At 30.0% G+C, this 11,368-nt stretch overlaps 2 protein-coding genes across 2 annotated transcripts; both read left to right on the forward strand.

The window, feature by feature from the left end:
- Positions 1-736: 736 nt before the first annotated feature.
- On the forward strand, positions 737-5,161 carry LOC114181088 (hydroxymethylglutaryl-CoA synthase-like). The gene is made up of 13 exons (XM_028067428.1): positions 737-1,086; positions 1,215-1,321; positions 2,293-2,425; positions 2,549-2,692; positions 3,142-3,300; positions 3,548-3,621; positions 3,704-3,779; positions 3,897-3,952; positions 4,084-4,171; positions 4,274-4,414; positions 4,508-4,657; positions 4,787-4,948; positions 5,087-5,161. Exons 1-13 carry the CDS (start codon positions 1,012-1,014, stop codon positions 5,099-5,101), a joined length of 1,380 nt encoding a protein of 459 aa, XP_027923229.1. The 5' UTR covers positions 737-1,011; the 3' UTR covers positions 5,102-5,161.
- Positions 5,162-7,901: 2,740 nt separating this feature from the next.
- LOC114181500 (peroxidase 66) lies at positions 7,902-10,219 on the forward strand. The gene is made up of 3 exons (XM_028067973.1): positions 7,902-8,190; positions 8,827-9,015; positions 9,519-10,219. Exons 1-3 carry the CDS (start codon positions 7,960-7,962, stop codon positions 10,080-10,082), a joined length of 984 nt encoding a protein of 327 aa, XP_027923774.1. The 5' UTR covers positions 7,902-7,959; the 3' UTR covers positions 10,083-10,219.
- The last annotated feature ends 1,149 nt before the right edge of the window (positions 10,220-11,368 follow it).

The following is an 11,368-nucleotide window of genomic DNA, read 5'->3' on the forward strand; positions in this document are numbered from 1 at the left end:
AGATAGTTTGCTTTATATTCTTACAACATTTATTTAGATACTACACATATTTTAAACGACAGATAATTCTATTCAAATTCTATAAAATTATCGCGGATAATAAAATTTTATTAAAAAATATTTAATACAATTATATATATATATATATATATATATATATATATATTATATAAATTAGAACAACTAAACCAAAATCGTCAAAATTCAATTCATAACTTCTACTAACGAAGAAAGCTCTATTTGGATAGATATATTTATCTATTTACTATGCGTCAAACCTTTGAAATATTATTTTCGATGACTTTCAAAATATAATTTTCAACGATAGATGGGGTGATACTCTTTTTGACAATGAAAAGAAAACGAATATATTCTCTCTCTTTTTTTCTCAATCTCTTTTTAATTTATCATTTTTAACATCATTAATTTCAATATCTTTAAAGTTACAAATAGATAAAAATAAAATTATTTATTAAAAACGTAATTTATAAGCTTTAAAAAAATACTTATTCATTATGACTCTTTTTTAATATAATTTATTTATCGTAAAATTCAATCGTATAATAATAGGAAAACTAGAATAACACAATCTAAAACTCAAGTTTGAAATTGAAACTGCTGTAGTAGAATAACTTATCAATCATAAACAGATATAGTTCATTAATACAAAAAACATAAAGAACATCATGAACTACCTTGATGTCTTTTTTTTCCACCTACAAAACCAGACAATCCATTATTGCTTTTGCAGAATTGATGACACTTTCCATTCAAACAAACAGCCATTAAAATTTCCGCCAAAAAAGGTGGTTAGTTGGGAAGGCACACAGCAATTCTTCCTAAACCTAACACTCTATCTCACACACTTACACTTCAGAAATTCCAAATTCCACAGCTTTCAATTTCTTTTATATATAAAAAACAAACAAACACACCCCGCCACCACACACTTCTTCCCCTCTCTTTGCATCCAAACAGGCCCCAAAACAAAGAGAGGGAAAATACACTTCCATGGCCTCTTCACGCCCTACCAATGTGGGAATCCTTGCCATGGACATATACTTCCCTCCAACCTGCGTCTCCCAGGTCTCTAATTCTGTTTTTTGTCATAAAGATGTGATTTTTGAACTTGGTTTTGTGTTTTGTCTTGTAAAGCTGCGATTTTTATTGTTTGTTTGGTTGTGTTGTGTGTTTTTGTTTTGTGGCTTGTGCAGGAAGCTTTGGAGGGTCATGATGGGGTGAGCAAAGGGAAATACACTATTGGGCTTGGACAGGATTGCATGGCTTTCTGCTCTGAGGTTGAAGATGTTATCTCAATGAGGTTGGTTACAATTTTGCATAAACAATAAGCATTTCCTACTTCTAATTGTTTCTTTAGTTAATAGTTTGATTATTGCTGCGACTTCACTTTTGGTACCTTTAGTTTTGGATGTGTAGAAAAACATTTCTATAGGTACTTCTAAGAAGAAAAAAATGAAGAAACAAATAAATTAAGTTTCTTCATAAGTTAACTTGTGCTTCAACTAATTTGTAGAAGCCCTGTCGTAACTTATTTAACTTCATATTTTTAACTTGTGTATAACTCACTTTTAGTTTATGGAGAAGTTCATATTTTTTAACTCTCTCGTAGAAATGCTTATGGAGAAGTGTGCCCTGTTTTTGATTTTGTTCTACTACTTAAAACTCTAAAATTCTTATTTTCATTTTTTATCCAAGTGTTTGAGAGGTTACAAAGAACTTGGGATTTGAAGTAGTTTTGAAAGTTTAGCTGTAAAGAGTTGTAGTACTAAAGGGTGTGAGATTAGGATTTAAAAGGGGGGAAATTTGAGTTTCTTTTTTTTTCTTATAAATTTTGTGGTGAAAATTGATAATTTAGTTGGTGAGATTTGAGCAAAAGAAGGTTTTAAACAATGTGATTGAATTACTTTTTTGAAAATTTGGTGTTGATAATTTGAACTTTGGGGCTTTAGGTAGAGTCAAATCAACAGAAGGGCTAGATTTGTTCAATTTTAAAATATAGGTTAATCTCTGGGGTTTAAAGAGCATTTTGAAGTAAGTGTTATAAAGAGTGCCTTACTACTAGGATTCCTCCAATGGAAAAAGTAGTTTCTCTGTTTTTGTGATACTGTTTACAAGTAGGTTTTTCGGAGAAGTATGTTGTGGTTCTTTTTCGGGGTTACTTAATCCATGCTTTTGTTCTTGATCTATGTTCTGGACTTGTATAATACTGTAATACACATCTTTCCTGTACTTATTATTACAATATTTTGCGTTTAAACTTTGAATTTGCAGCTTGACAGTAGTTGCTTCACTTCTTGAAAAATTTAATGTTGATCCAAAGCAAATTGGACGCTTGGAGGTTGGAAGTGAAACTGTCATTGATAAAAGCAAATCCATTAAGACCTTTCTGATGCAAGTTTTTGAGGTAAATCATTCTCTGCATTGGTGGTGGCTATTAAGTGTTGTCTCTAACCTTCTAAGGCTATTAGGTTTTACAGCTTTATATTGTATGGTATCTGCATCTTATATTTATTCATGCAACAATCAGGCGAGTGGTAATACTGACATCGAAGGTGTTGATTCAACAAATGCATGCTATGGAGGAACAGCGGCATTGTTCAACTGTGTGAATTGGGTGGAGAGTAGTTCATGGGATGGACGTTATGGACTTGTTGTATGTACAGACAGTGCGGTATGAACTCCTGCCAAAAATTAATCTTTCTTTTGCTGCGATTTACTACTTCATGCTTAAGGAAATTACAACTGTTATATTTTAAAACATCAAAATCAGTGTATTTTAAAGACGTAGCAAAGAACTGTATAAAAAACTCAGCAGAGAGTCCAAATCTCATAACTTTCTCTTGCATTGTTAATGATACTTAACCATTTATAAGACCCAACAAAGTATGAACTGGAGAAGCTATATATTGTTCAAGTTTATAGTTGAATTTCATCCATAGTTTACCGAGATATTTCTTTTACAAGAAAGCCTGCAATGCGAGTTATTTTGAATGTCTAAGTTTCATCTCTTGTTGTTCTTGATTACTGTTATAGTTGTGTTCTTTCCCTTCAAATGTTGAAATCAGTTGCAGATTATATGCAGTATCAAACAATTTATTATCCATGGTTTTCTGGTTTCAGGTATATGCAGAGGGACCTGCTCGTCCCACTGGAGGAGCAGCTGCAATAGCCATGCTTGTAGGGCCAGATGCTCCTATTGCTTTTGAAAGCAAACTCAGAGGCAGTCACATGTCTCATGCATATGATTTTTACAAGCCAAATCTTGCTAGTGAATATCCAGTAATCATTTCTCACCTCCTCACTTTAATTTTATTTGCATCATAGCTGTATTATGAAGTGCTGTCTTAGTTTATGATTGGAATTCTTTTGTTCTTTCAATAAGAAATCTTCTTCACGGTGAAAGTATTTCCAAATTCTCGCTATTATGCTTTAGTGCCTGTTGGTGCCTTCTGTTAATCATCTAAATGTTCAGCACTCATTAAGAAAAAAATGTCTTTATTTTTAATTGGTTGTTTTCTTGCTATAGGTTGTTGATGGAAAACTCTCACAGACCTGTTATCTCATGGCACTTGATTCCTGTTATCGGATTTTCTGTGAGAAGTAAGCATAGATCGAACAAAATGGTGATTTTGAATGTTTCTTTTTGGTTTCAAATTCTCATTAAATGTTCTTCCATATACAGATTTGAAAAATTGGAGGGGAGGCCTTTTTCAATATCAGATTCTGATTATTTTGTGTTTCATTCTCCATATAACAAGGTAATTGTCATGCAGGAATTATTTCACCATATTTGGAATGAAAACGAAAAGGCAGAGAAGTATGTCATAACACGACCTACAATGACTCTACATAATTGCTTTCTTGATGTATTGCAGCTTGTGCAGAAAAGTTTTGGCCGGCTATACTTTAATGACTTCATGAGAAATCTCAGGTTTTTGTTTCTGCTACCTTATATTCTGTAAATTGTTTTCGGATTAAGCACTAACAATTCCTGGAAAACTGCGGTATATGAAACATAAAAGTATCAATTTTGTTTTTCTCAAATATGTTGTCTGGTGCCAGTTTTGTTGATGAAGCTGCCAGGGAAACCCTTGCACCATATGCTTCCTTATCCGGTGACGAAAGTTATCAAAGTCGTGATCTTGAAAAGGTAGCCACTCTTGTCATGTTTGAATTTTTGGAATTTTGAATCTTGTTTTATGATTGCTGGAATGAAACTCTTAAATGGTTTGTGATCAATGTGATTCAATAGGCAAATCAGAAAGCTGCCAAACATGTATATGATGCAAAGGTGCAACCCAGCACACTAATCCCAAAGCAAGTTGGTAACATGTACACTGCATCTCTATATGCAGCATTTGCATCACTTGTTCATAATAAAAACACTTCATTGGTAAGCTTTTCGGCACATAAATACATGCTTTGCTTATTTTCCCTCTGTTCTGAACTGCATCTTTGCTCATATGGGTTGTATTTCAATGTGAAGGTTGGTAAAAGAGTAGTTTTGTTTTCATACGGAAGTGGTTTAACAGCTACAATGTTTTCCCTTCGCCTTCAAGAGGGTCAGCATCCATTTAACTTGTCAAACATTGTAACCGTGATGAATGTTTCAGACAAGTTGAAGCAGAGACTAGAGGTATGCAGTTTTTTACCACTCATAAGCTACAGGGTTTTTAACCGTTTTTACGTGTTAAATGGTGTTCCAGACAGACATATCTAAATATGACTTTTGGTTTTATACATATAAAACAATGTTGTGTTGCAGATTCCTCCTGAAAAGTTTGTGGAAACATTGAAGATCATGGAGCACCGTTATGGGGGGAAGGACTTTGTGACAAGCAAGGACTGCAGCAACTTGCCTCCAGGAACATTCTATCTCACCAGTGTTGATTCTATGTACAGGAGATACTATGCAAAGAAGGACAAGGTGATTGCTTAGTTTATATGTTCAAATTTAGAGTTAAAGTGTATTATTTTATTGTGCTTCAACTGTATTTGATCTTTCATAGGTTATTTATCAAATTGTTTATAAGATGATGTTTTCATTTTTTTTTGTGGTGGTCAGGTGCATCCAAAATAAGAACTAGTTTATATGTAATTGTTAATTGTTTAAAAGGAAAATGTGTTAGAGCTTTGTTCTTATGAGTGAAAAAAAGTATAATGTTGCTGTTAAGGATTTTATTTTCCCTTTTTACCGTACTGTTCTGGGTTCATGGACAAAACTGAATGAAGACACATGCTTTGAAGATTATTGGCTATTGATGACAGGTCCAATTTTTATTTAATCTGATTTAATAACAAAAAAAAAAAACCTTAGGTTTTAGACATTATAAATAATAAAGGAATAACTATTCAAAGATAATATAAAGATAAAAAAATTATTGATCCGAAAATTTTTTATAGATGAGATGCGGACTTAATGGTTATGATATTTTCTTTAATTGAACTAAGATTTTATTTGCTGATTGTTACAGCACCTATAATGCATTTAATAATTCGAAGTATGAATGAGGAACAAAATATATTAGTTTTATATAAAGGAGAATTATAGGTATGATTGATTAAAAAATCAATAAAATTCTATATACTATTATTAAATCAAGGAATGATTAATGTGAAAGAAATATGCAATAGTTGTTGATTGAAAAAAAACATTTTTTTTTTATAAAATCATATTTACGTTTCGTAAGAGACAATATTGTTCGAGTTCAAGAAACAGAGTCCCTCTTTAAATATTTGATGCAATTGTATAGTAAAGACTAGAATTTGAGAATACTCGTTAATCTAAAGTGATCATGGCTCAGATAATTCTCAAATGTATTACACGGACACATTATTTTTAATTGTGTTATTAACCAAAATTAAAATTGTGCTTTTTAAGTTTTACAAAGAGTTGAAGTTTATTAACAGGACCATTTGTGACTTTGTATGATGAATGGAGTAAAGTAGCAGTAATTTGTCATAACTTAGAAGTAAGAAAAGGCAAAATACATACATTTTTTAATTTGTGTTTTAAAGTCCGGTTATTTTATTATAGTTTTATCATCATGTATCTCAAATTTATGATTTTATTTCTTTGTCTTTAAGAAGGATTCACAAAAAAAGAAAAAAAAAACTAGTTTCCTAACATATTTATTGTCTTCTAGTAACAAATTTTGATCAATAATTTAAAAAGTTGGCAAAATAATATTCTAAAACTAAATGTAATTTTAATGTATTAGCCGTTTATTTTAATAAATGTTCAATTTGCATCAATAAAATATATAAAATATGAATGTAATTCTTATATTAATATCAATTTTAATTCAAAATTTTAAGACAACAAATTTATAAACTTTAATTATTAATGTTTAATTTTTTCACGTTTACTCAATAAAAAAACTTATACTCACACTTCAATCTTTATTAACATCAACAATTATATTTTACTTTATCATTAACAACACATATCCCAATCTTTATTCTCAAAAGAAAAAACATCAAAAGTGATTCTAATGAAATTAAAAACTAAAACTATTCATGCTCCTATTAAGATCTAAAATTATTGACTACTTGAATGTTTAATTCAGCAAATTATATAATTTTATGTTTTAACCTTAATTTTCATATAAGAACTTTACCCCAAAACATTGACTAAAACTTCCAATACTATTTATTATCTCTTCTATAGTTTTAGAGCATAATGAAAACTGTAAAAATTATCCTATGATTAGATAAAAGGAACATTCCTACGAAACCTACGATAATATAGCAAATTATATAATTTTATGTTTTAACCTTAATTTTCATATAACATCAAACTTTACCCACACAGGACAAAACATTGACTAAAACTTCCAATACTATTTATTATCATTTTATAGTTTCAGAGCATAACAGCAATGAAAACCATGAAAATTACCCTATGATTGGATAAAAGGAACATTCCTACAACAATTATGATAATTATTGTCGAAGAACATAACCTCTCATCATCACCAACTTCACAACTACTTACCTAAACTAACCTGATAGGTATAATGCAACAGAAAAGTATCATAGAATATATCATACATATACCTAACAATTGTACTTTTGTGTAGTACATCCCTACAAAATCACAGTCACTTTTTTTTTTCTTCTTAATTCACGTAACTCGCTAAATTTAAGAGAAAATTAGAATCGGTTCCCTTCAAAATTTTTGATCAATTTAGTCCTTTAATTTTACAAATATATGAATTTAGTCCTTTTAACCAAATCTGGTTAAGTTTATTTAACGTTTCAAGCACATTTCATGATAATATTTGAATTGTTTACACCGTTTGACTCATTTTCGTTTAAATGCTAACTCAAATATTATTATAAAACGTCTATGAAACTTCAAATAAACTTAATAAAATTTGATTAAAAGGCTAAATCCATGCATTTCTAAAGATGAATGGCTAAATTGGTTCAAAAATTTCGATGAGGGACTAATTCTAAATTTCATTGAAATTTGAGGGAACAAAAACATATTTAACTCTATAATTTATATTGGTGTTACTGATTTAGATACTTATAACTTGATTTTACACATAAATTAGGAACTCCTTCTGGTAGAGAACACGCAACAAGAATAACACAAAATTTGTGCTAATTAGTTCTTAATTAATTCTTAACAACAATAACGTTGTTGAATACTTAAGATTTGTGTTTTGTGCGTGTGTAGGTGGATGAATATACTTGATCTTAAAGCAGAACAAAAGTGAAGTCAAAATTTGGCACTTCCAGACTAATCTCCAAACATTGAGTGGCTTTTAAGCAAAATAATTATGCATTAAACTTGTATTTTAATATTAGTGTCAACAACTTTCTATTCCATATATATATAAACCATACACGTGCTCAAGGTTTTCATCAAATCCTCATCACTTTTCCAGTTATTGCATTCCATAATTACTTGTTTCACTTCCAAAAAAAATGGCACTTTTGCCATATTCAGAATGCATTGTTCTTTGTGCAACCATTTTTCTCTTCTTCACATTATCATCATCATCAATGTCTCAAGCAGAGCTTGATGCTCATTACTACGATAAAACATGTCCACAAGCAGAGAAGATCATTTCAGACACTGTTCTCAGAGCTTCCAAATTTGACCCAAAAGTCCCAGCTCGGATCTTGAGGATGTTCTTCCATGATTGTTTCATAAGGGTAAGAAAAAATTAAGGTTAAATATGATTTTAGTCTCTCAAGTTTCAGTAAAATTTAGAATTAGTCTATTTTTAAAAATTTTGACTAATTTAGTCCTTACTCTTTAAAAATGCGTGAATTTAGTCATTTTAACTAAATTTTATTAAATTTATTCATTTCAAACATATTTCATGATAGTATTTGAATTATTTACACTATTTGACACATTTTCGTTTCAATGTTAACTCAAATATTATCATAAAATGTATTTAAAATGTCAACTAAACTTAACAAACTTTGGTAAGAAAGACTAAATTGGTATAAAATTTCGAAGAATGACTAATTTCAAAATTCACTTGAAACTTGAGGAAGCAAAAACATATTTAACATATTTAAGCCAAAAAACTAACCTCATTTCATGTCTATTCTTGATTAAGGCTAGTGTATGTTAAAATGGAGTATTTATTCTGTGTGTAACACATTATTATATTTGTAAAATACCTTTTTTGACATTTTTAATTATTACTTGTTTTTGAAAATAGCTTCTTCTTTTTTTTTTCTTTCTGAAATTTATATATTTCAGTAAGAATTTTGTTCTCTAAAACTCTTCCTCTTTGAACACTTGAACTGAGAAAAAAATATTGGTGTGAATGATAGGGTTGTGATGCATCAATATTGCTGGACTCAACTCCGAAAAACCTGGCTGAGAAAGATGGTCCACCTAATCTCTCTGTTCATTCATTCTATGTTATTGATGAAGCCAAGACCAAGCTTGAGAAAGCTTGTCCACACACTGTTTCCTGTGCTGATATAATCGCCATTGCAGCTAGAGATGTGGTAGCACTGGTAAAAAACTCCATTAATCCTTCAAACTATTTTATAATTGCTAAATTCTTGCTACAAGATCAATATTTCAAGACATATTAATGCGGAGTGTAATTGGCCCAGATAAAAGGCACTAATATACTATCATGTTTGAATCTAGTTGCATATCGAATAAAAAAAAGAAAAAATTAAACATTATACAAAAAAACTCATAAATCCAATACATTGAAATTTTGAGTTAAAAATGATGTTAATATTTTATGTGAGTTGAATTGATGTAACATTTATATAATCTCTCTAAAATAATAGACCCATCAATTAGATACTGATTTTTAAATAAGAGTTAAATATGTTTTTGATTTTTTAATTTTAAGTAAAAATTGGAATTACTCTCTCTTCAAAACTTCTTTCTCAACTAATATTTGAAAAAAAATTCTGTCAAATAATATAAATAATTCAAATATTATTCTGAAAGACGATAAGTTTTCATATGTTTAATGATCATTGTTCATAAATTTTCCTAGTCTGGAGGGCCATCTTGGAATGTGCTAAAAGGAAGAAAAGATGGAAGGGTGTCGAAGGCATCAGAAACAGTGAACTTGCCTGCTCCAACCTTAAATGTGAATCAACTGATTCAGAGTTTTGCAAAGAGAGGTTTAGGGGTGAAAGATATGGTGACTCTCTCTGGTGGCCACACTCTTGGATTTTCACACTGTTCTTCTTTCCAAGCCAGAGTTCATAACTTCAGTTTGTTGCATGACATTGACCCTAGTTTGAACACTCAGTTTGCACTAGACCTCAAAAGGAAGTGTCCTAAACAAAACACAAACCCCAGTGCTGGACACTTCCTGGACACAACATCATCGGTGTTTGACAATGATTACTACAGACAGTTGCTGGTCGGAAAGGGTTTGTTCTCATCAGATCAATCTCTCGTTGGGGATCAAAGAACTAGGTGGATTGTTGAAGCATTCGCCAAAGATCAGGGCTTGTTCTTCAGAGAGTTTGTGGCTTCAATGTTGAAGCTTGGGAATGTGGGGGTCTCTGAAAATGGGGAAGTGAGACTTAATTGCAAGGTTGTGAATTGAAGAAGAGAGAGATCGATGAACTTAGCATCGATCTTTTTTGCTTCTTCTTTTCTTCCACCTCTGGTCTTTGGAGAACAATTGTCCAATGATGTCTTGTTATTGTGTGTTTGAATAAGAGAAAAATGTTAACTTCTTCATCTATTTCTGTAGATTAGCTTATAAGGTTTTTAATGGTTGAAGAATAACAGTTGAAATAAGCTTTCATTTTACATTAACCAGTATTTAGAATATCCAATTTATAAGGAATGTTTTATTTTACCCAAATTTCCTATACTTGTTATAAGAACTAATAGTGGAAACTATAATTTTTCTGAACATAAAAGTTCTGCTTGTTTTATTTCTTCTAAAAAAGTTTTTTTTTTTTATAGTGATAAAGCTCTCGTGTAATAATCAAGAATAAATAAGTAATTATTTTTTGTGTTTTTTTATCTTATTGCTTATCATATTCATTTCAGTATTTATATTTTTAAATTAAAATAGAGTTTGAGAACACAAAAATTAAAACCAAATATAATATAATATGTACTATCTGACCTAAAATCTAAAATTGGTTCAATATCATATCAGAAGTTTAATAATAGAAGGTACACTATAATAATTATTATTATAATTATAATAACCCTTGATATCCAATAAGTCTTGTATCGCTTAACAGTCGATGTCAAGTGTAGTTTAAATACTCATTTCTTCCTCTACTCTTTGAGACACCTTTTAAGGACAAAACCGTGACAGATCTCCAAAACGAACAATAACTCAGAAACACAATGGTTGTTCTAAAGATGACTACTGGACGGACTTGGGTCGGAATCGAAACATCTATATTTAAATTATTATTTGAAAAGATATTACTCTTATATTCATATTGGGCCGGAATCAGAACATCTATATTTGAGTTATTATTTGAAAGGATATTACTCTTATATTCATGGATGTAAATTTGTTTAATATATCATTCTATCACCAGAATAATTCATTTAATAATCTTTTACTGAGATAAAGTTATATTATTATCATATTATTCATTCACTCTTACAATTTGATCATGAAATCGTGGTGATAGAAGGGAGTCTTGGCCTCCCAATTTTATTTTTATATTTATTTAAATTAATATATAATTTAAATTATTTATTTAATTTTAATATATTTGTCATCCAACAAATTTTTATATATTTATATAAAAATTTTAACACTCCAAAAATATTTGTTGAATATTTGTCACTGACTTTACAACAAAGATTCAATAATTAGAAATCTCTCATCCGCTCCTCTTCAAATTTCTGATAAGA

This window comes from Vigna unguiculata, chromosome 4 (assembly GCF_004118075.2).
Source record: "Vigna unguiculata cultivar IT97K-499-35 chromosome 4, ASM411807v1, whole genome shotgun sequence".
Lineage (NCBI taxonomy): Eukaryota > Viridiplantae > Streptophyta > Magnoliopsida > Fabales > Fabaceae > Vigna > Vigna unguiculata.